Here is a 27,870-nt window from a genome sequence, read left to right on the forward strand (position 1 = left end):
TTTCAGAGCTAGCGGGGCTGAGGGTGGGCGTGGAGACGGGCCGCCCGGTAGAGACTATCGCGAAATTTGACTAAGATCTCGCGAGAGTGGCGTTGACCGGGGCGCCCCTTCCCGGCGCGTTGCCGGCTTATTGTTCCCTCGCGGTGGCGGGGCGTCGGTCGTCGCCGTGGCATCTGCTCCTGCTCTGGGCGCCTCGCCGCGTCCTCGGAGCGCGTGTCCTTCCCTGTTTCCGTAGTGAGGCGCTTGACGCCGCCGTGCGTGGATGTCACGCAATAGTGTCCCGCGAGACCCCGAGGGCCGCGCGCGCGTCCGCGGCGACGCTGCAGAACCGTCTGCGGCCCCGGCGGGAGCCCAGCATCCTTCGGGGTGCTGAGCTGCCGCCGCCTGCGACTGCCAGGCTGTCGGGGGGTCACACGTGGGCATGATCAGACCGCCCGCCGGGCCCTTAGTTCCCGATCGATTGCTACCTATCGAGTGTCTATGTAAAAATAATGTGGGTGAGCGGATGGTGAAACTATGACCGCCCTTTGTCCTTTAAAAACGTGAGTGTTGTGACGTTCAGTGTTAGACCCCTCAGCGTTGTGTGTCATTCGGCCAGTCTCGTGGCCATACGCGAGTGAACGAACGGTCTTGTTCACCCAAATTGGCTTGATTGAGTTTTCCCCACCCCCTGCGGGCCCGCAGATAAATGTAGTTTTCTGGACTAGATGATTTTTATTAGGCGATTTCTAATGTTTGCTTTATGTGCCAATAATTACACATCTCCCCAGACCGTTCCTGAGCATGCCTAATGTAATGCAAACAATTACTGGGGTGAGGGAGGGTTCTTAAGTCCTGTTCTATTTCAACTTCGTGTGCCACAATGACCCCAGTCCCCAACTTGCTAAGAATAGCATTTTGTATGTTATCCCCCCCCCCCCCTTTCCCGTCTCAGTCTAAGAACACTTTCTTATCAGGAGTCTTAGAATGCGAGAAATATATGTTACCGGCTTCCTGATAACCGGAAGGAAGCTAAGGTGCCCTCAGGTTCAAGACCCATAGATCAGTTAACAAGTCATGTGCTAGCAGATAAAACCAGCGGTTTTCTTTTACCCAGCTCTGCCTCGGCCATTTTATAGCTCAGCTCACCCTTTTTACATGTGTTGAATTATCTCAGAATGTTTGTGGATTTGGAAAAACAGTAACGGTATTGGGCTACAGATTTAATCATACCAGGGTGTAAAACCTCGAAGAGTTCCTAAAAAATACTCAGTCGCAATTTTAAGAAAGCCTTGCCCGGCAAATAGCATTTATTCATCAGTAAATATTTTTTTATTTCATTAACTAGATTTACAACAATTAAATGTTCTGATCAAAATAATCCAGAGTATTATTTACTCCCTTCTATCATTATTTAATTTTTTTGTAAATACCAAAAGAACCTCCATTTCTAATTTCAAAAAAACATATATACTGGAAATGTGGATATCCTAGAATGGAATACGTTGGAATCAGTGTAGACTAACTTGTTTGTTTTGTTTTTTGAGGCAGGGTTTCTCTGTGTAACTTTGGAATCTGTCCTGGCGCTCGCTCTGTACACCAGGCTGTCCTGGAATTCATAGATCTGCCTGCCTTTGCCCCCCAGGTGCTGGGATTAAAGGCGTTCACCACCACCACCCTGCAGACTAGGTACTATTGAGATCTTGAACCTGATAATTGTTTGCTGTGTGGTTTGCATGCTATAGTATTTAGAGCCTTGTTGGCCTGTACTTGCCTAGAACACTATCCATATCCCTCCCATGCACCACCAATTGTGATAACTAAAAATATCTTCAGACCTTGAGCTTAACACTTTGAAAAGCTCTGACTGAGAGCTGTTGATTTCCTTGATTCGTATCCCTGCCCTTTGTCTGTCCATCAGAAAGACCTTACTGACCATATCACCAATATATGTTTTCAGGTCCATTGATTTTTACCTCTGCTGCTTCCAGCCCCGGCTCAAGTTACCACCACTGTATTCTGAACCGAAAGGGTGACACTTTAGTTTTGGTCCTTCCTGTTTATTTCTGTGATTCAGTAAGGAATTTGTGGGGCTGGAGAAATGGTTCAACTGATAAGATCCCTGGCTGCTCCTCCAGAGGACCAAGGTTTAATTCCTACCACCCATATGACAATTACCATCATAACTCCAGACCCAGGGGCACCAACGTCCTCTTCTAACCTCAAAGCACCAGGTACACACACATAAAGACACTAGACCATGTACAATGAAATAATTTTTTAAAAATTGGGAAAATTTGTATAAATGTATATAATATATAAGGATTCAAAAGTAACGTACCCAGTGTTGAAAAATATCATCCAAGAACTATACTCATCTGCCTTTTTGTAGTTCAAGTGCTTTTCTGACTATATTACAATTCATTCATCATTTCTTGATTTCTTGAAAACAGATCTCTTCTGTATAGTTCCAATTACACTATGAATCCTTTCCCTAGAAGAGCTCTGTGTAATTAGTCTCTATACATTTCTTCCTCTTCTCTTATGCTCTTCCTGCAGCTGTTTGTTCACTTTGTTACCCACGAATTTCCTGCCTCAGTCTTTATCTTGCTTCTTCCTCTGCTGAAGGTCCTGGAGCCCCTGCCATACATGCATGATCTGACTGCGTCCTGCAGGCCTCAGCTCTCTGATGGCTCTTGTCAAGCAGTTCGGCAACCCCTCGCTTATCACCATGTCTTACAGTGTTTGTCTGTGTTGTTTACACTCTTATTTCCCTTAGAGTGTAAACTGGAGAGCAACGCCATCATCTCCATCATTATCATCCCTACCACTAGGCTGACAGTCTTGTTATTTGTTGTGTAAATAAATGTTGGGCCCAAACTACGTTTTAGTTCATTTATTGATCTTGTGTCTGAGATTTCTCGTCTATGCAGTGCTTCTAAGTGCCTTGCCACCTTCAGAAGAGCACTTCTGAACTCTTCAGGAATCACACAGTTCTATGCCACTAGAAGTTGGTACTATAAAATATGTTAATTCATCTGTATTCTCAGGCTCAGGAAGAGATTCCAGGAATTACAGTACATTTTAAATAGCCGTGTTCAAATGGGCTTGGTAAAATCCCGGGTCTGTGTAGATTGGCTCATCAGGTAAGAGCTCTTGCTGCATTAGTCTGAAGACGAATTCAGATCTCCAGAACCCACATAAAAAGTTGGGCAGAGTCACTCGCAGGCCCCTAAAATCATATCTGGGAGTGACTGCCTAATTCATGGATCACTATTTGCTTGAATAAATTGAAGTTTTAAAGTACCAGAGAGCTTTTCTCCTCCCCATGGAGAAGGTCAAAAGCAGACACTCCTGTCACTGAGCTATATATATATCCTGATAGGGTGCCAAAGTGCAGCCTATCAGAACTCCTATCAGCTTTGTAATTTAAGGTTGAGTAGTATGTTCAAAATATTAATAACATATCTTCTTGACATTTTCATACACGTATTTTGATCATATTGCTCAGAGTTATACATATTTACTCAACATCAAATATTTGAATATTGGTTCTTTTTTTTTTTTTTGCCTTGGGTGTCAGGTTCCCTGGAACTGTAATTACAGACAGTTGTAAGCTGCCATGTGGTGCTGGGAATTGAACCCGGGTCCATCTGAAAGAGCAGTCAGTGCTCTTAACCACTGAGCCATCTCTCCAGCCCCTGAATATTGGTTCTTAGATGATTTCTAGCTGTACTGCTTAAGGAGGCAACATAATATAAATCTATGGGTTTTTTTTTTTAAATCTGAACTTAAAAATATTTTCTTTAAATGCGATATTTAAATCTTAGAAAGAATAGGCAATTTAAGAGAAGATTTCAAAATACTTACAAAACTTTAATTTTTAAAAAGGACTTTTCCCAGTGGTTCATGCCTTAATATTTAGGCAACCATGGATTCACATATTAAATGTGTAGAACTCAAATCGCCATGCTTTTGTAATCGGGATCTCTACTTTTCCTGTATAACATTCCCTCTGGAAATAGATTGTGTAGAAAACTGAAGATCTTAACCAGGAAACCCTTAAGTAAAGACGGGTGGGAACGGGATATAAGACTCACTTGGAATAGCAGTTTTGTTTTTAGTAGAGTTTTATTTCTCTAATGATATTTCTATTTCTTTGTCTAGCTATGGACATTCTGGATTTTGTCTTCTGATTCTCTTTTGCTTTATATTAATAGATCTCATATTGTTTTGAAATGCATTTGAAATGCATATTAAGAGACATACTTAAGAGGAAAATGAAACTTTTTTTTACACAGAGCATCTAAAGTTACTGTTTTCCTGTGATTTATGATAGCACTTCTTACGCCATTTTGTCTTGTAATAGCTAAGGATACTTTCCTTCAGAATAGAATGGTAGTTTTTGTTTTCATTTTTATTTTTTCTTTTCAAGACAGGATCTTATGCAGTCCAGGCTGACCTTGAACTTAAGATTGATAGGATTGACACCTAGTAGGTACTCAGTAATTCTTTTATTTATTCAGTCCATAAAAGAGCTGGGCATTATAATGTAATGTAATGAGTGTGTTAAAGCCTTTTCACTTCACAGTACTCTAAATGCATGAAAGATCACAACTGGACATAAACTCTATGAATGTAATCAGTGTGGTAAAGCATTTGCATGTATGAATAATCTAAATCATGAGAAAATTCATACTGCAGAGAAACCCTATAAATGTATTCAGTGTGATCAAATTTTGTACTTTACATAAGAGTAAAATTTTTATATGCAAAAAAATAAAGAGCTGGGCATTGAGCTGGAGTCTGGGCAGGCAGAGTAGACAGTAAAAATGCCACCTTCATGACGATAGTCTTGGTCCATAGGATCAGTGAAATCACGAGTCACTTTGTCAAGTCTCCGTTTCTATCAGTCTGGGTAGTAAGAGTCTGTTTCAGTAGACAATGGATTGAAAGATTGGGTTGGGAAAAGCCTAACGACCGGATAGGTCATTCATCTAGCTAAAACTTCCCTCCTAGTGTAAGTTACAGTATTTAAAATAACTTCATGACTGCTCATTGTTGTCATCTCAATCCTTAGGGTCTGTTTTTAACCCTGAGTACAGAGCTGAGTACTGGCCAAGTCACAAGTGGGAACAGGTCAGGCAGCACTGAGCGCATCTGACCACGCTGGCCCCAAACTCATTCCATGCTAACGGTCCAGTTCTTTGCTTGAGATCCTGTTTTCTAGAGTGTGAACTTCTTGAGGCATTGTTTCTGCTTTTGTCTGTTGGGACAAACATAATATAAATTTTGTTATAAACAGAAATGCAGCGTATATGTAATGAGCTTGACATTCAACTTCATACACATTGAGCTGGTTGGAAAATTGCGTAGGATGTATTTGAGATTTCCATTTGTCTCTTTCTATCCTACACATCTTACTTTATGTCCTATAGTTACCCATTTCTGCTCCTTCATTCAGCAGAGGTTTAGCAGTGTGTTATGTAAAGGTCTTGTTCTGGCAGAGAAAACAGGAAGGAGAAAGAAGGGAGAACGAGGGAGGGAGGGAGATCCCTCTGGGAGATTCCAGCCTAGTGGAATAAGTGAGCTGATTTCTGGCGACAAGTGTGGATTAGGAGCCTACCCTCATTCAGGGCCACAGCAGCACAACCTCCAGCTGGACTCAAGGCAGAATCAGCTGTGTGGAGGGTTTCTGGAGTAAAGGGTGGCACCTTTGCTTTGAAGATAACAAATATCATGGCATACCATTTGGGACAGGTAATTTCAATATTGCTGTTGCTTGGAATTTTTTAAGCTGGTCTTAGGTCTTTGGTAGTGACACATCATTATACATTTAAGCCTTATTTCTTGCCAGTTCTGTATTTATGAATCTGCCTTCTTCACAAAATTTATTTTTATCCCCAGATCAATACTCAAAATGATTTAGGGTCATTTGAAGATGTACATATACTGAGTATTATGTGCATCTTATGAAACAGCTCAAGTTATGAACCATTCTTTTAAAAAAGTTATTTACTTAATGTGTATATGTGCACATACGCCGGAGGCTAAATGGGTTCCTTCCCTTTCTTACTTTCTACCTTTTTTTTCTTTTGAGCTGGGACCTCATACTGAACCTGGAGCTTGCTGTTGAAGCTAGGCTAGCTGCAGTGAACATGCAGGGTCTTCCTTTCTCTGCTCCGGTAGCACAGGGATTAGAGACACACACAGCCATGGTAGCCTTTCTGTGAGTGCTGGGAATCTGAGCTCAGGTCCTCATGCTTGCTCAGCACTTGAGCCAACTATCCAACCCAAGGTCTTCTGCGTTCTTGTTTTATCTTCGCTTGACTTCATTCCAGCATGACTTACACTGCTATTGGCCATGAGCGAATGTCAGTGAGTCAACAATATAAAATAGGGATCTTTAAGTAGGAATACATAAAAAAAGAAGGTTATGTATTGGGGTGGCTGATGAAAATATGACCAGAGGCTTGCAGGAACCTGTATTTCCCGTAGGGATAATGACACAGAATTTATAACACATGCACTGCCTTTGAGAACAGCTCAGTGTACACCCCAGATATTCCTATACGTATTATATGTTCCCTCTGGCAGGTATGCGCAGGCTGAGAGTTTATTATATAAAGTATATGTCAAAAGAATTTTGCAAAATTCAGGTTTGTTTGGTTTTTTTTTGTCTAGTACTTTTTAAAATACTGCCCTGTCCTTCATGAGAAATAATTTGTACATAGTGGGGGTCAGCAAACATTTTCTTGTTAGTGGCCAGTCAGTAAATATTTAGGCATTATCAGCCATCTAGTCCTGGCTTTAACTGCTCAATTCCACCACTGGTGAAGGCCATGATAGTAAGTACCTTGTGTATTTACAGTGGAAACCTCTGTGGGCCAGTGACTGTGCCTTCTGTATGGTCACGACACAGACAATGATCTATCCAGTGGGGTCTCCTAAGTGTTGTCTGGATATGCTGACTTTGTCCAGATAACCAGAAGACTATATGTTTGTTTTTTACTACATTCATTTCTGTTTGTGTATATTGATAGGTGTGTGGGCCGAGGCATGAATGTTGGAGGTCAGAGTGCTGTTTCTGCTCCTCTCCTGTGAGTTCTGGTGATTCAACTCAGGCCATCAGGCTCGGTAGCAAGCACCTTGACCTACTGAGCTATCTTGTTGGCCAATAAACACTTTACTTAAAAAACATTTACGCAATTTCTTTTTTTTTTTTTTTTAAATATTTTATTTATTATGTATACAGTGTTCTGTCTGTGTGTATGCCTGCAGGCCAGAAGAGGGCACCAGACCCCATTACGGATGGTTATGAGCCACCATGTGGTTGCTGGGAACTGAACTCAGGACCTTTGGAAGAGCAGGCAATGCTCTTAACCTCTGAGCCATCTCTCCAGCCCCCATTTACACAATTTCTATTTCAAATCTGCCCTCTTTAGGCAGAAAGCAAGTTTGAGCCCACTGTATTTGGAATTAAGCAATCAGTTACCCAGTTTTATAGTGGCTCGTGAATTTCATTAGCATGGGTTTGCTCATTTTTATGAATATCATATTGCTTATTTTTGGTAGTTGTCAATAAATCTTTGAGTTGTGGTTAAGTCTCCTTAGTAGCATCAGTTTGATTATACCTGTATGGGTGTAATGTGATTTGTAGTAAAACTTGTTACTGTTTAAACTCAAGTGTTTTATAGCTGTAAATACATAGCAAGCTAAATATCCTGCTGGGCAGCCAGTTGGTCACAGTGTTGGCTAAGAGCCCTATGTTCCCGTGGGACAACCCATCTCCACCTGCTTCTTCTCGGGTCATAAACATCCTTTCCTTGTACTACTTGCCTGAGAAGCTACAGCTCTCTCTCTCTCTCTCTCTCTCTCTCTCTCTCTCTCTCTCTGTTTTTCAAGACAGGGTTTCTCTGTATAGCCTTGGCTTTCATAGAGCTTGCTCTGCAGACCAGGCTGGCCTCGAACTCAGACATTAAAGGTGTGCACCATCACCGCCCTGCGAAGCTACAGTTCTTACTTTATGCACAGCCACTTAATTCCTTCTCTGCCTGTTTATGAGGGAAAAAAATTCTAGGAATGAAGAAACAAAAAACCACACCAATTTGTTTCCTAGTGTTAATTTACCTTGAGCGTCATGCTAGTATTTCTTGCTTAAGCGTGTGAAGGTATCTTGGTTTTGATTTGGTTCTTTGTTTTGTTTTATTTGTAATTTTGTCTTTCCCCTTCCCCCCATTCCCCTTTGTCCTGACTGACTGAACCCAGGACTTTGTTCTTGCCAGACAAGTGCTCTACGGCTGAGCTAAATCCCCAACTCCTGAGCATATGTAATCAGCCATTACCACTACCTTAAAGACAGTACTGGCTTTTGTTTCAAATCCCTTTATCCTTTTTTTAAACAAATGGTATGAAACATTTTAAGGGTGGCAGGATACGCCGTAAGTGTGGCTACACACTGATTTCAAAGGTTTAGTCCCCCCAAAATATATAGTGTCTTGTTGGCAGTTGAATGTGGATTGCATGTCACAGTGATCTTTTAACATACTTATTATAAGCGTGTCATCAGTATATCAAGACATATAAAATGATCGAGAATCTCAGTTTATTTTGGCCTCCTAAATTGATGTTTAAAATAAGTGTAAAAACAAAACAAAAAAAGTGTGCGTGTGTGTTCTGTGTGGCAGAGGTAAATGTGGAATGTCTTCCTCTATCACTCTCTACCTTTCTTTTTAAGACAGTATCTCACTGAACCCAGAGCTAGGAGTTAGCTGTTCCAGCTAGACTGGCAAGCAAGTGCCCAGCATCTGCTGTTTCTGTAGCTCCTCCCACACTCCCCAGCTTACAGGTACAGGCACTTACTTGGCTTTGACTGGGTGCTGGGGATCTGCACAGGACTCTACTCACTGAGGCCCCACCCCCGCTCCAGGAACACTATAATGTAGATCACAAGATGCTAGGTAAGTATACTAGCTCCCTTTTTGTTTTGAAGTTCCTAGTAAACTTTGGGTTACTTCCTATTAAAAGAAAGTAATAAAGAAGGATTAATTGTTACTTGGAAATTATATTAGGAAACATTTAAATGTCCCAGTTTGAAGAAATTCTGTACTCCTCAAAAAAAAAATTATTCACATTCAGGAAATTTTTGAAGCAGGGAATATTTCTGATTACTGTTTCCCAATGACTAGTGGATTTTGTTTGTGTTTCTACATTGCCCTGGCTGTTCTGGAACTCACTATGTAGACCAGGCTGGCCTCAAACTCAGATCTGCCTGCCTCCCCATCCTGAGTGCTGGGATTAAAGGTGTGCGGCCAGTGCTGACTGCTCGTTATAATATCTAGTAAGCTTAAAGCAGTTTTACTTTCACATTATTTTAAAAGGCTTGTTCTTTAAGTTTTTAAATTTTTACTTTGTATCTCTTTGAAGATAATTAAAATCAGTTTAGATGTATATATTCTATTATGCTTTGTATAGGGCAGTGTTTCTCAACCTGTGTGTCATGACCCCTTCAAGAGCTGACCAACCCTTTTACAGGGATTGCCTAAGACCATTGGAAAACAGAGATATTTACATTACAATTTTTAAAAGTATCAAAATTATAGTTATGAAATAGCAATGAAAATAATTGTATAGCTGGGGCTTACCACAACATGAGGAACTATATTATAGGGTTGCAGCATTAGGAAGATTGAGAACCACTCGTATAAGGAAAGTATTATAAAATTGAGCAATAACATAGTATCAAAAATTGAAAATTTTTGGAATTACATAGCTATAGTGATGACTGCTGGATATTTTAGACAAGAGAGACAGTAGTCCCTGGAGAACCACTCCTGATACAATTCTATCTCTTGTGGACCTTTATGGTTCAACATCTAAGTGCTTTTTGGACAGTTAAAATAGTAATAAAATGTTCATTAAAATTACTTTGCTAAGAAAACCAAAAAAATAATTTCACAAGCTTCAAAATAAATTGTCACTTAATATTTGGATTACCAAACAGTTGGACAGAATTAGCTTTTTTCCTTTTTTCAGCACTGGGGATGGAAGCTAGAGCCTTTTCTATGCTATGCAAGCTACTTGAACTGGCACCTAAAAAATACGTTTGTGTACGTTGGGTCTGTGTGCCACCACATGCTTATGGGTCCTGGGAATTGAAACAGGTTTTCAGGCTCAGCAGCAAGTGCTTATACCTACAAAGCTGACCTTAAAGTGGCCTCTTAAAAATAAGATTTCTGTTTTATCTAATTGTGTGTGTGTGTGTGTGTATGTATGTGTGTGTGTGTGTGTGTGTGTGTGTATGTATGTGTGTGTGTGTGTGTGTAGGAGTGTGGTGTGTGCCATGTGTGTGCCCATTCCTGAAGAGGCCAGAAGAGGATGTCAGATCCCCTGATGCTGTAGTTATAGCTGACTGATGTAGGTAGTGGAAATGGAACTGAGATTTTCTAGAAGATGGAAATCTGTTAACCACAGTGCCACCTCTGCAACCCCGAAGCAGTACCTTTTGAAGAGCATGGACGCACAGTTTTCAAAATAACAATGAAACTTTGAACAGTCTGACTAGTCCTTCTCATTCCTGTACTTTTACCTGGCCAGCCTCCTCCTCTGTAGACTAGCGTGATCTCTTCATCTGGACTTTGTGTTCCTGATCCACGTGTTAAACCCTCTCCCTTCCCTCTCTCTTTCAGAATCTATCAGAAGTTCAAGTCATTGCTCACATTCTCTTCCTACTCCTATTTTTTTTTTCCAAAATATTGAGCTCAGGACCTTGCCATGCAAGACAAATTCTACCATGGAGCTGCATCCCTGTTTATTCTGAAGCCGTTTCCATACCAACCAGTCGGCGTGGAGGGAGGACAACAGCTAATATCTGCACAGTATTTCACTGCCATGTATTTTCTTGCTCCTGTAAAGGTTTATTTGTAATCGTGTCTGTGAATCTGTGTGTAAGTATGTGACAGTTGACTGCATCTGTGTAGACACAGGCAGCATACCCCCTGGGTTCTGGTCAGGGATAAGTCACCCAACACTGATGCTGGGAAGTACCGAACGCGGGCCCTCTGCAAGAGACTAGTTTGTGCTCTTAACCGTGCAGTCAGCTCTCCAGCCCCTGTTTTCTGATTCTTGGGTCCCTCTCATGAGGCAAAAAGTGTTAGTCATTGTATAAATGAGGGACTCAAGACTTAGTGCATGACTTTTCTAGCCCTCAGACCAGAACTCAGGTGGCAAAGCTAAGTATGCAGAGCCAACTCCTTTCCAAGGTTTTATTTTTTTGAAGATTTTTATTTTTATTTTATTTTTATTTTGTTGTTTTTCAGACAGGGTTTTTCTGTGTAACAGCCCTGTGTGTCCTGTAATTTGATTTGTAGACCAGGCTGGCCTTGAACTCACAGAGACCTGCCTGTCTCTGCCTCCCAAGTGCTGGGGTTAAAGGTCCATCTTAATTTTTATTTCCAGGCAGATGAGTCTTTTGCCTGAATGTCTGTGTGTGCACCACATGTGTGCAGTACACACAGAAGTCAGAAGGTGTTGGATCCCCTGGACCTGGAGTTACAAATAGCTGTGAGCCATCCTGTGGGTGCAAAAAACTGAACCTGGGTCCTCTTGCAAGAGCAGCAAGTGCTCTTAGCCACTGAGCCATCTCTCTAGACCTTCATTTCAAGTCTTTCTTTTATATTGCTGTTGTCTTATAACCCATATAATAACTTAGTATTTTTTAATTTTATTTTTTTAAATTTATTTATTATGTATATAGTGTTCTGGGCACCAGATCTCATTATAGATGGGTGTGAGCCATTATGTGGTTGCTGGGAATTGAACTTAGGACCTCCGGAACAGCAGTCAGTTTCTTAACCTCTCCAGCCCAAGTTGGTTTTTTTTAAAAAATATATACATGCATGAGCATTTTGCCTACGTGTATGCATAGTACTACATGCATGTCTGGTGCCCATGGAAGTCAGAAAAAGGCATTGGATCCCCTGAAACTGGAGACATGGATGATTGTGAGCCACATCATGGGTTCTGGAAACTAAACTTGGGTCCTCTGAAAGAGCAAATACTCTTAACCCCTGAGCCACCTCTCCAGCCCTGACTAAGTAGTATTTATTTGGTGATTAAATTGTTCATTTGTTTTGCACCACACTTTACTGAGCCGAATTGTCAACTGTAGACTTGAAAGCATGTTTGTATTTGTGCAGAGAGTAAAGGCCAAGATGAGAACCAAATACAGTTCTTAGCAGAATCACACGTCTTGTTGACATGGACGATTTTGTCATTGTGTGAATGTCAGCATGTTAACACAAGATGGCTGTGATATTACTAGGCGACAGAATCTTATGTAATTGCTGTCATCTGTGTGGTTCAGTCTGTTGACAGAAGCGTCCCTGCTGCATGACACATGAGCAGCAGAATGAAAGAGGTCAGTAAGCACTGCTTGTCAGGCTGTTTGTCTTTCTGGACTCTTTACAGAGTGTGGTACCCAGCCCTGCTCCTTCAGTTAAAGACACCAACCCATCATAGTGCAGGTGTGTGCTGGGCCAAAATGTTCTTTTCATGCTAATATTGGAGGAATGTCTATTTAATTATCGTTATCACAGCAGCTCTGGGCATCATGGCTCTGGCCTGCAATTCCAGCATGCAGGAGGCTGAGGCAGCAGGACCATGAGTTCAGAGCCCACTTGCTCTGAAGGGAAACTCTGTTTCAAAACCCAAATAAAAACATTCAAAAGAATATCATAGCTTGTTGTTAGACCATAGTATAGAAAAGCTTTATGAAAATTTCTCTCTTGCTTAAGTATCAGATGTGCACACACACAACATAGACATCAGAGGGCATAACAAAGGATTTTCTAAACTGCCGTTATATAATTGCTGATATCAGAAAGGCTTGGAAGAGATCCGCTGTGTAAGAGAAGAAAGGAATTCAGATAGAAAAGCCTGAAAAGGCTCCTTTTGCAGCATGATAGCATGGGGAACGTCTGGCTCCTCTGAGGTCAGCCTGGCAGTTATTGGTCTGTGCAGCTTAATGTTTTTGCAAACTGCTATCCAGAGGAAAGGCCGACTTTATCAGTAGACTTCTACTGCTGCAAAGTAGTTTGTACAGCTTAAAATAGTGTAAAATTTATGTATATGTTATAAATTTTATTGTTTTCAAGGGTGTTTTTATTTATTTTTGTTGTTGTTGTTTGTTTTCTTTGAGGGGAGGGGCTAAGACAGAGTCTGTCCACATAGCCCTGGCTCTCCTAGAACTCATAGAGATTTCCCTGCCTCTTCCTCCAGAGGGCTGGGATAGAAGTTGTGCACCACAATGCCCAGCTTTATTTGTAGCTTCTTTATGCTTGCCTTCTAGCCAGAATGGACAACTTTGAAGGATCCTGGGTGACTGAGCTCTGTGAAGTATAGACAGAAATTGAGGCTGAGGAGATCCTCTGACTCCAGAATCGATCAAACATATTTTTTTTTTTTGCTGAGCAAAGGAATGTGTTTCCATGATCCCAGCTACTTTGGAGGTTGAGGAGAAAGGAGTTTGATTTGGGTGCTCTTTTGTATTGAGGCAGTGTTTCAGGTAGCCTAAGCTGGTTTCAAAGTTACTATGTAACCAAAGACTGGTCTTGAACTCCTGATCGTCCTGCCTTCCTCTCCTAAATGCTGAGATTACAGGTGTGTACCACATCTGACTGACTCTGGGACCCTGAGTCCAGACTGGGTAGCACAATGAGACCCCTGCTTATAAATCAACAAATCCGGCTTAAAGTGTGACAGATACCAGCCGTGTGGAGTGTTTAATGGTTTTGACTTTTTAGACAGGGTCTCACTATTGTAGCCTTGGCTAGCGTAGAAACTTCAGTGTAAATCAGGCTGGCCTCAAACGCAGAAGTCTGCCTGCCTCATTCCCTGTAGTGTTAGGATCAAAGGCATTTGCCACCACCAGCATGGTTTTTACTTTTTTTTATAAGAGTGTTATGCATGGCATGATTGTTTCCTGAAAGTCGTTGGATTTCATATAATAAAATCATAAAAGTAATCTTCACAGTGTCAACGATATTTAAATACACTGTATATCATGTTTAATCTTCATGGTAACCCTGTAAAGTCGATATTTATATTAACCCAACTGACAGATAAGGAAACAGACACGGAATTTAGATCCCAGGCCACACAGAATCTGAATCCAGGAAGTCCTGACTCCAGAATCTGCTTTAAATGACTGTTTTAAACCATTGTAGATTCTCCTTAGTACCACCTTGTATTTCCCTCCTTCCCTCTCTCCCTCCTTCCTTCTGCATAGCAGACAAGCATTTTACCACTCACTGAGATCTACACCATTCTTTTCTTTCCTTTTCTTTTTTTTAGATTTATTTATTATGTATAGAGTGTTCTACCTGCATGTATGCCTGCTCGCTAGAAGAAAGCATCAGATCTCATTACAGATGGTTGTGAGCCATCATGTGGCTGCTGGGAACTGATTGCAGGACCTCTGGAAGAGCAGCCAGTGCTCTCAACCGCTGAGCCATCTCTCCAGCCCCCCTTTTATTTTCTTCAGCTGCATCCCAGGCTATGCTAAGCTCAGTAGTAGTTGTCTGGCCTTAGCCTGCCAAGCTCTGAGATTATGGTATACTGCCATTCCTGACTACCTTGGCAGACTTAATGACTATTGGACATACTTAGATTTGAGGTTAGATACTCGACTATCAGAAACATTAGGAACCTAAGAGCCTAAGATTGCTTATTCTTGGGTAGGAATGTGGGGAACTGGAAGTCACGATTTTCTTATACAAATTCACTATGAGAAACATCAGGACTGAACATAACCTGTTCAAAAATTAAGTATTTATAGAAAACGTTTTCAACAAGTGTATCAGTAAAATATTAGGTAATTCGTTCTCAAGTATTTGAGATTATTTGAATTAATTCATTGAGATAGGGTTTCTCTCTGTAGCTTAGGTTGGCCTCAAATTTGCTATTGTCCTCCTTCAGCCTTCTGAGTGACCTAATTTGAAATTAATTCCTTCTCCTATATAGAAGTCAGCCCAGTCCTGCAAGACTCTGTACTTTACCATAAACTGAGACTGACTTGTGACTCAGAAGAAAAAGTTAGGGTTTCTTTTGTAGCTCAGACTGGCCTCCGGCTCACCCTGCACCTTGGGCTGGCCTCCGCTGCCTCAGAGTGCTGGGATTTCGGCATGAACCATCACAACAGCTGAAATTTGTTTTTGTTTGGCAGGAATACCAAATTAGAAGAAGATGGAGTCAGTGGAATGATGTGTTACACTTCTAGGCTTTGGGGTTTAAATGCTATCTTCAGTGTAAAAATACCTTTTCTGTAATTATTAAAGCATAATATTCCACGCAAGGAAACTTGATTAAAAGACAAAATAGAGTGGCATTTCCCTTCAACATACTGTTGTGCACAACAATCTGGTTGCTGTTAGCATTGCTAAAGTCACCACATTTAAGCTTTTGATAGACTTAGAGAGTAGATTCATGCTCTTGAGTACCGAGATTACTGGAGAGAGACATCTGGCCTCGCTACTTATAATAAAAACGAGAGAATTGCAGCTTCATGGCATCCCACCAGTTAATGGGAAAGTGAAAATCATAAGTGCAAGCTCTGATTTAATAGTTGGGCAAAAATATATTAACCTTTTAATTTTACGGGGGGGGAAGAATGTCAGTTACTAATTGTAGTTTCTCTTCATATTCTCTGCTAGAGCTACACACACACACACACACACACACGCACACACACACACACACACACACCTGTATTAGAAGTAGATATTTATCATTTACTATGGTGGTGTGTGCATTTTGACAATAGCAGTCTCATGGTGACTTTTTCTCCCAGATTCTTTGGATTTGAAAAAAAGTTTTTTGATACTGATATTTCTTGGTAGATGAAAAAAATGTGAGCTAGCTCACTCAGCTCTGACTGTGGGAGGCCACGTGAGAGATTCCCAGCAGCAAGGTGCTGTGGGAGGTTTCAGACCTAGGAAGTCCTGGCTGTGCAGGAAGCAAGCCTGCAGAAGTGCTGAGTCATCAGAGCGTTGGCAAGCAGCGGCGGTTCCATTGCCACCAAGTTTTCAAGTCTCTTAGCATGTATGCCCATTTCCTTTTCCTTTTAGCTGCGCCCCCTTCAAGTTTCCCAACACGGAGGGTTTTTAAATACAGTATGCATTTGGATACTGTCTTAGCAATCCATCTTTTCAATATTATAGCAGAAATGGTGGCTGGAGTCCAGCTCAGTAGTGAAAGTCTTGCCTCGTAACTATATCCAAGGCTTGGAGTTTCAGTGTTCACCTAGAAGTGGGAACATGTTGAGACAAGATTGGAAACCCATATAAGAGATAAAAGATGAGTTGTCTATGTTATGGTTTTGGTCCCTTTAAGAGACAAAAAAATATTCTCATATTTATTCAAGATACATTGTAGGAGAAAGCATCACGTGCATATAAATGTAAATATGATTTAAACTTCGTTAGTTAAAAAATTGCAGCAAATAGCAACAAACTTTTTAAAAAATTAAAAGAAAATATATTTATAATAACAGGGAATGTTAAAAAGGGAGAATTCTTCCCCATGTTTTCAAAAATCTTTGTCAGTAAGTATATACTTAAAATGAGGAGAAATGTGTTTTTGATGTAGTTGTTACCTTGCTGCCTCTTGTAAGTAGTTCAGATTTCAGGTTGATCAGGGTTAGATTTACTCTGCGCTGAGCCTGTTGAAATCTGATCCTTTCTTCTAGAAACAGTGACCCTCAGAGTGAGATCTGCTTCACTTGTAATGAACACAGACAGTGAGCTTTTACAAATAGTGAATTATTAAATATTACTAAAAACTAGTTAAAATCATTCTCCAGTCACTTATGTTAAAATTCTGCTTTTCAATTTTATTATAGCCTTTTTACCATGTGAAATTTTATTATAGTGACTTCCTCACCTTTTCAGATTGATAGACCCTAGGAATTTTGAAAATGACCCAAATTGTTTGAAGACTTTAAGTGTAAACACCTCATATTTTAGTTCTGTATATCTTACAGCCAGGTAACTTGAGATTGAAATACCTACAGTAAATTCAGGGCTTTCCTATCTCTATAATCACTTTAACGTGGGATACCTAATGGCTATAATTATTTCTGTTGCCTTTTTACCTCTAATGGAGTAACTACATCTGCAGTTACGGCATTCTGTGCTGAAATACTGGTTTGCTAAATCCACAGGAAATAAAATGGTAGAGCCAGAGGAAAGGGAATAGTTAATCACGGAGGAGGAGGGACACAGCCCAGCACTTTGCCTAGAGGCCGCTGGGAAAGTGACGTCCTGTAGCATTTGCTGTTCTAGAAAGTACAGAGACACGTAGTGAAAATGGGAGGGTCTAGAAGGAGGCCGGCTCTGGTGTGGTGTATATTTATCTGTGAGTGAGCTGCTGGGGAAGGAATTAATAGAGACGCTGCCTGCTGCCTCCAGACAGCTGAGCCCAATCGCTGATTGCTTTAACTTTTAAGACACCCAGCTTGCTTTATTCTTTCGGAATCGTTGTATTGCTAAGACTGGGGACACTGTTTTCTTTTACAAAGGAAAATCTAAGTTCATTTCAAGGCATTCGAAATGGGGAAAGACTATTATTCAATTTTGGGAATTGAAAAAGGAGCTACAGATGAAGATATTAAAAAGGCTTACCGAAAACAAGCCCTCAAATTTCATCCGGACAAGAACAAATCCCCTCAAGCAGAGGAGAAATTTAAAGAGGTCGCAGAAGCTTATGAAGTATTGAGTGATCCTAAAAAGAGAGAGATATATGATCAGTTTGGAGAAGAAGGTAAGCTGCACATTTCTGTTCCTTGGCTCCGAATCTTACCTTTTTCCTGTCTCTCAGCTTTCTGATTATCATTAAATTAGATCGTCAGATATACCTAAAATAAAAAGAAAAATGACTGGTAATAACAAGATCTAATTCTTGATTATTTGAGTGAGCTATGAATGAAATGCTCATGTTTGTCTTTTGTTTTTTTTAAAAACAATATTGTATTATATATATTCTACTGCAGACTTAGAGTTTTAGCATCTTATATTTTAAAAGAAGCCTTAAATTCCTGTACTGAGGAATGAATTGTTTAAGAGTCTTATGCAACCTGTTTTGCTTTCTTAATAGATTTTTTTTGTTAAAATTAATAGAATCTTCAGTCATTTAAAATCTTAAGATTGGCAGTTCAGTTCTGTGACATTTATATTTTATTCATTAAAAAACAAGAAGTTTTTTGCCTTTGTAGAGCAATCTAGTGAGACCGAGCAAGACGGAGCCGTGTGTCTTAGACGCAGAAGGCACAGGCATTTAGCTTCTAGTTGTTTTTGGCAATCTGCCTAGAGAAGAAAGAATTTCCCTGATGTCATAAAATACCAGGACAAGTTTTTTAGCTTAATTGTAAACAGTAATTGTGTGCCAGGAGAACAAGATCTCTGAATTTTTTTAAAACCTAAAATGGCCACCTAGTTAGAGCACTGACTGATTTTCTTTTAGTTAACTATTCCTTTCAGAATTTCCCTGCTGTGTGAACAGGAAAGCGTGACAGACAGCTCCCTTTCCCTCAGTCATATTTTTTTCTTGCCTCTGAGAGCAGAAGTTAGCTCAGTGCACGGGAGACCTTGATAGTCTCCTTTTACCATTCCGGCCTTAGCTCAGGTCTGTCCAGCATCTCCATGAGCGGCACACAAAGTAGGACTTCGACACCGTCAGTCAGCAGCAGCACTGCTTTAATTCATAGGGTTTGGGCTTTCAAGTCTTAAATTTGGGACTAATGTTCTCTTTCATTACTTTTCCCCAAATGTCTTCCAAGTCACTGTGGCTATGGAAACAGCTTTGTTTCCCCTTTGTTTATAGCATTTAAACATCGGATTTCCCTAATCAGAAATAAATCCTTCAAACAGCCATGCAGTGGCCACTCACTTTGCGTTAAGCAAACTAAATTGGCAGTTCGGTGCAGTAGTAGGGAGGCTCTTTTTCTCGTGCTTTCTTTTCTTGGTCAGAGTACCAAGAATTAAGGTTTATTCTGCTGCCTTGGTAGTGGTACGGATCTACAGGGTCAGGTTCTTACAAAATGAGTAACTGAAAACAAGCAAGTAGTGGACAGTTCAGCCTCTCTGCTCAATATGGTCCCACTGATGCCATGATGGGAATGTCTCAGGAGCGGGCAGGACCTCCAGACATCACCAGGACCCTGGCCTCTCTGGAGAAGGTGGAGAGGTTCTGTGAGTTCCCATAAAAGCCCCTCGGTAAAGGCAGGTTATTTGGTTCCTTCCAAGCACATCTCTGTTGTGACTATGCCATGTAGGATTCAGGTTTTATTAAACATGTTTGTTGTTAGAGTTTTCAAGTCACTCAATGGTACACTTAGTTCTTTAAGGCCCCTTTTGGCAGTGCTTTTCTTGAGTGATCCCTCATTATGCTACTTTGGGGTGGTTTTTTTTTTTTTTTGTTTGTTTTTTGTTTTTTTTTTGATCATTACCAAAGTGACTTAAATTTTGAAAACCTACATCAGCATTGTCTGTATGCCCTGGGTCTTTTTTCATTCTTGGTGTTCCTAGCCCAGATGAGTGTTGTAAGCAAGGGAAGGAGTGGAGGCAGGACTCTCGTCTTACAGCATGCAGCACATTATTTGGGGATGCTATGTAGTTATAAGCTGTTTGTAAATACAGGGGAAGGGAAAATTGTTGAGCTTTTAGAGCTCCTCCCTCACAGAAAAATGGTTCATTTCTTTACTGTTCAGTAGACGAGCACACAGTAGTTTAAACCCTCTGGGGTGGGAGGGTAGCTCAGTGTCCTGGCACTTGTCAAGTGTGTGGGAGCCCCTGCTCTCAATCCTTAGCACCTCCCCACAAACATCTCCTGTAGGGACACTGTGTGAGGTCATGAAGGAGCTTTCTTTTTCTTATTGTCTATACTCATAGTCCTCGGTCTATAGCCCTCTACAGTAGTAAGATAATACTGAATTCTAAGAATGCAAAAATACTGACTTACTACCTAGAGCCTCCTCCCCGACCCATTATCATCTTAGAACTAGGAGAGCAGAAATAAGGAACTATGGGAAGTGTATGAGATAATCTGATTTGTCCATGCTGTGAAATTCTTTTAACATTTGAAATTTAGAATTTTTTTATTGAATAAAATAGCTCTATTTTAAAGTTACTATGGTCTGTAGTAGTTCTATTCCTAGGAATCTATGGGGGGGGGGACATTTGCTCACACAAAGACATGTGCCTGATTGTTCACAGCAGCCCTAGTGAGGGCCCTGCATGCATCACCTGGTTTAGTAAGTAAACAAACATATATATATATATATATATATATATATATATATATATATATATATCTCCAAATGGGGTGTTCTTAACAATTAAAAGTACCCACTTAATGAAATATATCACAGCTGGATGGACCTTGAAAAATATGCTGGGTGAAAGAACCCAGATATAAGAGACTATATATATTATGTAACTCAGTTTAGGGGAGATGTCTCGAGAAGACAGCTCTATAGAGATAGCTGGGCTAGATTGCTTGGGGCTGGAGGGAGAGGTAGGTGTCAGCTGTAAGAAGCAGAGAACGCTTCAGAATGGCGGCAGTGGTAAAACTGTGTAATTTCTTTACACTTGAACTGCATACTAGTTAGCTTTGTCATGTGGTCTGCATATTAAATAATAGATCAGGTCTCTCCACACCTGAAACATTTGAAAATAATCATGGAACTACAGAAATTTAAGAATGGATTCTGACATATTCTCTGCCCTAAAGTGTTAGGTTTGGCTAAGCAGACATGAGCCGAAGTTTGTGTTAAACACTTAAACTCTTTTTCTCTATTGGGACAGAGAGATGACTCACTGGGTAAAGGTGCTTGTTGGCCTGGGTTCAATCCCTGAGACCTATCCTGAAAGTTGTCCTCTGACCTCTGCATGCATCCCATGGCACACATGTGCCCACAGACCAACCGGCTGACCACAATAAATGCAATTTTAAGATGTAAAAAATAAAGAAGTAAAATTTCCCCTCAAAACACACCTTGGAGGGCTCTGGTGTTCTGACTCCCTTTCCTCCTCCTCTGCCTGTTGATTACTGCTTACTCAGTAATTTTCTTTGGCTGCTGGAAGTTCTTTTATGTCTTCAAACTTAAGTCTTTGGTATATTAGCCTTCATCTAGTCTACTGTTCTCTTTAATTCAGTTAGTCAGCTGCACCTCTTTGTTTTCAGTGTTCTGAAGATATGTAAGTTACTCAGTTCTTGTGAGCTGAACTGTTGAAAGGCTCTTGTTCTATAACTCTGAAGTCTTGCTACAAATCAAAAAGTTTATACATTCTGTCTCCTTGAAGTAAAGATTAGTAAACCCCATCATTTCTCCTTTGCAAATTCAATTCTTTAGTATTTCTTCTTTGCTTAATTTTTTGTCAGATAAGTAATAGAAGTCATTGCTATGAGCAGTGTCCCCAAAATGTATTTGTTTTGCATATTAAATTGGCTACTAGATCTCAGGCTCAGGCAGAAGTGGGATTAGAGTCCATTCCCTGACTAGATGGTCGTTTCAGAAAACGAGAAACTAGAAAGCATTTCAGCTCAGAGGGAATCCAGCTGGATGCTGACTGTTTTTATTGGAGTTGCAGTGTACAGGATTAAGGTCAACTATCTAGCCAACGATGTGCTTGTTGGAATCAAGTGTTTGGCAGTGCAGAAGACAGCAAGAACTTCATGCCATATTACAGCTGCATTTTGGTAGGATTTTTCTCATTATTAAAGTAGCTTCATTCTTTATCTGACCTACATAGTTGACCATTCTATGTCTAGAAAAAATCCCAAGGCTGAATTTTGTCAGCCGTGATGAGTAAGTCACTTAAGCTGTGTGTAAATTTTCTCACAGACTATAATACTGACTGAATTACCATTTTTGGGAGCAAGGGAAGAGGTTTTAGAGAAAAGCCAAACCTATGATGTAATACTGAAAATGTTATTCTTTTTTTTTTTTTTCTGTTATGTGCCCTAAGCATTTAGATTTCGCCTTTTAGAGAGCTAAGGGTAGGCAAGCTCATTCACCCAACTGTTAACTGTTACTTTGTGAGATCTCTGGGAGGAGGGACACAGTGATTGAGGTAACTTAGGTCCTCATTTAGTTGCCCTGTCCTGACTTTGAGTTCTACACTTACTCTTGTCATCTAAGGAAGTCTGTCATTAACGTTTTCACATTTGGATTTGCAATTGTACTAACAAAAATTATAAGAGGAAGACTGAATGAGCTGCACTTTAACCACGCCCACCCAGACTTGTCACTCCACTTCTACAAGGAAAACCCCAACTACTATTTGGATTTATCACTCATATTCCCTCTCTTCCCCCTAACTCTCTGTGTGTGTGTGTGTGTCTGTCTGTCTGTCTGCCTGTCTGTGTGCGTGTGCCCTTTAACAATACAGTAAGATATGAAAATTAAGTCTTTTTGGAACTTACGATGATTACATCTCATGTTGCATGTGTTATTTTCTTTTGCTTTGTCTTCAGGCTGATCCTCAGAACACCTTCTTTAGTTTCAATTTAGGAGGTCTTTAAGAATTGGTTGATTTTCTTCATTCAGTAGACTGGAGTGCCTGTCATTTTCAACCCCATGTGTATGAGCAATGCAAAAATTAGCAATATATTTTCCCTGCCCTTAAATCAATTTGGGATGTAAGAATCTCCCAGTTTAAACTAGTTTTTCATAGTTTTTTAATCTTCTTTTCCCTCCTTACTTTTTGGTTAGGAATTCTTCTAAGGCTTCTCCAGAAACTTCACTTCCAATGATAGAAATCTTTGCCAAGATTGGCCTCCTAAAACATCACTATGTTGTTTTGTGGGTTTTAGTTGAATCTTCTTTTGGGATGTGGTAGAAATGCTATGTAATCTTTGTCAGCTACATGTTACTTTGTTGGGCAAAAGGTCACAGTACTGCCGTCAAATAGAAATAACTAGCCCAAGTTACATGCTAGAAAGACCTGAGGCTCTTGATTTCAGTCCTGGGTTTAAATGCTTTGAGTCAGGATGCAATAAAGGTAGACCTAAGGAGTCTTGTTATCTTAGATGATAATAATCTAGTGTACACAAAAACATTTTCTATACTGTCCTCTTTATTAGAGTTTTTTTTTTCCCTTGCTCCCAAGAATTAGTTCTATTTAGTTCTTAAACAGTAAAAGATCTGGCTGGAGGCTGGAGAGATTGGTGAGCACTTAAGAGTCAAACTTATTCCCAGCACCCATGTCAGGAGGCTCACAACCCTCTCTAATTCTAACTGCAAGGGATCTGATGCCTCTGGCCTTCATGGGCACCTGCACTCATGTGTGCATATCCACATGCAGACACGCATGCCTACACATAGTTAGAAATAATAATAAAATCTTAAAAATCAGCAAAAAAATGAAATAGAGCTACTTAGTATGAATATTATATTACTTATCATTGATTGCATCAATTAGTTATAGTGGCATTTAAGGATTTAGATTATTTGTTGATTATTAAATTCCTCTTAATACACATCTTTAAAACTTTTAAATTTGTAATACTTCAGTATTTTGGAACAGTAGCTTTTGAGGTAAGGGATTCTCGGTTTCCTTTTATTTTTCATATTTATTATGAAACAAGGATTCAAGAAGAAATTGTTAAAGCTAAAAATTTGGAGGACTGATTTGAAAACTAAACCTCTAACTTAGGGTGGCTCCTCAGAAGCTGTGTAACTATTCCATTTAATTATAATGATGTTTCTGGCCGTAATGGTCACCTGTCTGGCGTTCCACCCTTTTCCTAATCACGCTTATCTCTTCACCAGGGTTGAAAGGAGGAGCAGGAGGTACTGATGGACAAGGAGGTACCTTCAGGTACACCTTTCATGGGGATCCTCATGCCACATTTGCAGCCTTTTTTGGAGGCTCCAACCCCTTTGAAATTTTCTTTGGAAGACGGATGGGTGGAGGTCGGGATTCTGAAGATATGGAGATAGACGGAGACCCCTTTAGTGCCTTTGGATTCAGCATGAATGGATATCCAAGAGACAGGAATTCTGTGGGACCCTCCCGTCTCAAGCAAGACCCTCCTGTTATTCATGAACTTAGAGTATCTCTTGAAGAAATATATAGTGGCTGCACCAAACGGATGAAGATCTCTCGAAAAAGATTAAACCCTGATGGAAGGAGTTACAGATCTGAGGACAAAATTCTCACCATCGAGATTAAAAAAGGGTGGAAAGAAGGCACCAAAATTACTTTTCCGAGGGAAGGTGACGAAACACCAAACAGTATCCCAGCAGACATTGTTTTTATTATTAAAGATAAAGAACATCCCAAGTTTAAAAGAGATGGATCAAATATAGTTTATACCGCTAAAATCAGTTTACGGGAGGTAAGTTAGTAAGACTGTGATTCTGCTGATAGCTTGTAGGGAACTCACCTACAGGAGCTGGCTTCCCTCAGTGCTCTGCATATTTCCCTCCTCTTTCCCTCCTCTGTTCCCCTAACAGTTCTCTAGGAAGTGCTACCACTGCAGCTCTTAGGGATGACATCACAGTTTCTAAATTTAGCTGCTGACTTTAACTATTTAAATGTCAGTTTTAGTGCAAGCTTGATTAACTACTCCATGGCCTGGGGTTGGGTTAGCTCTAGTCTGGTTTTAGGTTGTGGTCTGTGAGATCTGCATTTGGAAACCCCATCTCTTTAATCCATTTAGACCAGTGGTTCTCAACCTTCCTAATAGATTGCTGCAGTCCTTTAATCTAGTTCTTCATGTTGTGGTGACTCCCAACCATAAAGTTATTTTTCTTGATACTTTATAACAATAATTTTGGCACTGTTATGAATCATAAATTAAATACCTGTGTTTTGCAGTGGTCTTCAGAGACCCCTGTGAAAGGGCCTTCTGACCAGCCTCATAAAGGGCCCGCGATCCACAGGTTGAGAACCACTGGTTTATACAGTTCTGAAATGATTAGTTTGGAGTAAGATTTATATAACAAGTATTAAAGTATAATAAATATATAACATGATGTATAATACCACCACTTTACTGCAGCCTTGGAGTCCTTATGTGCACTGCTTCTCAGAGTCAGCTGTACCCCATGAAATGGGGTCATGTCCCTGTTTAAATTATTTATCCTTACCATGTGTTTCAATCTTAAAAGGCAGAAATGTGACTTCCACCCCCAAATATGTTTTCCTTTCCCTGAGTGTGCTGTCTTTCCTTTGTATAGTTTCTCTGTGACTCAGAGCTACACTCTGTGCTCACTGAGCCTGATGCAGTGCAGACCTTGTTTAGTTTAGGCCCTTGCTAGTCCCAGTCGATAAGGGATGATCCGTGTGTCCCTTCTGTCACGAGACCTCTACCATACCTCTCTGTTCATGCTCCACTCCGTTGACGTCACTAGCTCATTCCTATGTTTCTGAGTTCCTTGTGCATTTCTGGTGCTGAAGTCCTGGCTTGTGGTCCCTCGGTGGTTCAACAGGAACTGTAAAGCATCTAATAGACACTCAAGGCCTTCTAGAGAAGCAGGTCTTGCTTCTGCTCAGTTCTAAGTTCTTTCTTTTCTTCCATTCAAACTTCTGCACCTTGAATATTGCCGGCTTCAAACTGTTTGCTTCCTAAGGCACTGTGAAAGACATCTGTTGCTTCTCCTTTCTTTTCTTCTCCTTTCTATTCTGTCTCTGGTATCATCTGGTTATGCTTCTCTTGAATAGATTTTCTAGAACAGGGAAAAGATCTTATAACTGTTGTAATCCGTTTGGAAATTAAAATATCACCTTCATGGTATTATCCTTTACCACCCAGCAAGATCTTGTATTGTCCAGTTTGGAAGTTTATTAACTTCATTTTATTTGGTCCACTTTAGGCACTGTGTGGTTGCTCAATTAATGTGCCAACAATGGATGGAAGAAACATACCTATGTCAATCAGTGATATTGTGAAACCTGGGATGAGGAGAAGAATTATTGGATATGGGCTGCCGTTTCCAAAAAACCCCGACCAACGTGGTGACCTGTTAATAGAGTTTGATGTGTCCTTCCCAGATGTCATATCGTCATCATCCAAAGAGATCCTTAGGAAGCATCTCCCTGCCTCATAGAATGAGAAGAACCTTGCTACCCATATTTTGATAAGACACTGAAAATATAAAATGAATGGCAATGGACTGATGTGCATTCTCTGTAGAGCTGTGTAAACGCCTCTGAGGGTTCATTAAAGTGCATGGATAGAGACGGGTCAAATAGGCAAAGTGGATTTTTACAGCAGAGCTGAAGAAAAAAATCACTCACTGTATTGTATTTCATTTCTCCCAAATCAGAAACTTTTAGTATTTCATTTATAAGTAAAAGTTGGTTTTGTGGTCAGTCGATATACCTCTAGTAAAGTCCTAGATCGCCCGAGTACTTTACTGTGTGTGTCTTTAAATGATCAATGTGATAGACTTCCTTAGTAGAAATTAAAATTCTTACCTGTACATGTAATATGTGGGGGAGAATAAAAGACAAGGTCACGTGGAAGTGTGACCCAGGCCACCTTCAGAAATGCTCCTTTGGGCTGGTACCAGTAGACGAAAGTACTGACGCGTGCGGTTCTCCACTGTGACCTCACGCGCGTGTGCTGTCGCATTTCTTGAGTATGGTTGCAGTGCTCTTAGAGCCGCCTCTTCATGAAAGAAAAGAAAACAGTTTATCTCCTGTGGAAACCCCAATAACCCGAGTTACTGATATTTTAGCAACTGACCATTGTTAAATGGCCACCTGTACTTTTATGCAACTTTGACTATATATCTTGAACTGAATACAATAAGCTCATTTTGTTTATTAGTTTATGATAATTTGTTTAATAACATTTGTTTTTAGAGAAAATACTGCTACCTATCATTAACTTTCCATCTATAGTCTTCTATCCTCATAATATGCTATATGTACCTTACATAATCTCCCTAAGAACAGTGAGCTACCACTATGTGTTAAACCAAATATGGACAGACTAGACACTACTGCTGCTCATGGGTCCTGTTGCTTCTAGTCGTTATGCATATAAATATCTTACTTTTTCATGTATATAGATTGTGTTTCTTAGGTGTTTTAATTTTTTAAATATATTTACATTTAAAAATTATTCTGCCTTCTGTTTTATGTCTATCAAAAGTAATGTTATGAGATAGTTTTTTTGTAAAACAACGTTAGGAATGATACATATTCATACATATGTGTTTATGTATGAATATTCATTTATAAATATATATTAATGTTGGGCCCTATAAAATTAGTAGAATGTAAATTGATTTAGAAATTCTTTGTAAGTAATAATAAGCATATAGCTTGAGGTTTTATTGAAACAATTCTCGTAAGATAGCATTTATACTAATCCCCCTCCCTCCCTCTTCTTCTTTTTTTTTTTTTTTTTTTTTTTTTTGGTGTTGATGACTAGATTGGGAGCCTCCTGCACACAAAGTGCCTCTGACCTTAGAACTATGCCCCAGCTTCCTCATGCCCTTTTCTAGTGTATGTTAATGGATTTAGTACATTTATGTCTCTTTCCCATGAGAAGCCCATGTCACTCCCCGTTCTTCCCTTTTAGCTCTTGAAGCACCCATCTGCTTTTTGTGATAGATTTTTTTTTTGTCCTAAGTATGTCATATAAACAGAATCAATCAACATATGGCTCTTGTATGTGTTTTCTCTCACTTATCAGTGACTTCATCCCTTTCAGTGGCAGATCAAGTACACAGGTGGGATACCATTTTGTTTACCTCTTCGTAGGTGTTTTAGGCCTTTGGGTTATAGCTCTCAGTGGCTTGTATGAATAATGACTCTGTGAACATCTGTGAGCAAACTTGTGTGTGGGCAGAACTAACTACATCACTGCAGTTCGCAC

General features: G+C 40.1%; 1 protein-coding gene across 3 annotated transcripts; it reads left to right on the plus strand.

Moving 5' to 3' along the window:
* The first annotated feature begins 133 nt into the window (after window positions 1–133).
* On the plus strand, window positions 134–27,652 carry Dnajb4 (DnaJ heat shock protein family (Hsp40) member B4). Of its 3 annotated transcripts, XM_041638015.1 has the most exons (4): window positions 134–542; window positions 17,555–17,796; window positions 23,807–24,375; window positions 25,856–27,652. In XM_041638015.1, the coding sequence occupies exons 2-4, from the start codon at window positions 17,586–17,588 to the stop codon at window positions 26,087–26,089; spliced, it is 1,014 nt and encodes a 337-aa protein (XP_041493949.1). In that variant the 5' UTR covers window positions 134–542; window positions 17,555–17,585; the 3' UTR covers window positions 26,090–27,652. The 3 variants fall into 3 exon arrangements, with proteins under 3 accessions (XP_041493949.1, XP_041494023.1, XP_041493867.1); XM_041638089.1 differs by lacking the exon at window positions 17,555–17,796 and having other exon boundaries at window positions 138–542; XM_041637933.1 differs by lacking the exon at window positions 134–542 and having other exon boundaries at window positions 17,346–17,796.
* Window positions 27,653–27,870: the final 218 nt, after the last annotated feature.

This window comes from Microtus oregoni, unplaced genomic scaffold (genome assembly GCF_018167655.1).
Source record: "Microtus oregoni isolate MIOR12 unplaced genomic scaffold, Mior012 000000F_ref0000247, whole genome shotgun sequence".
NCBI classification, from domain to species: domain Eukaryota; kingdom Metazoa; phylum Chordata; class Mammalia; order Rodentia; family Cricetidae; genus Microtus; species Microtus oregoni.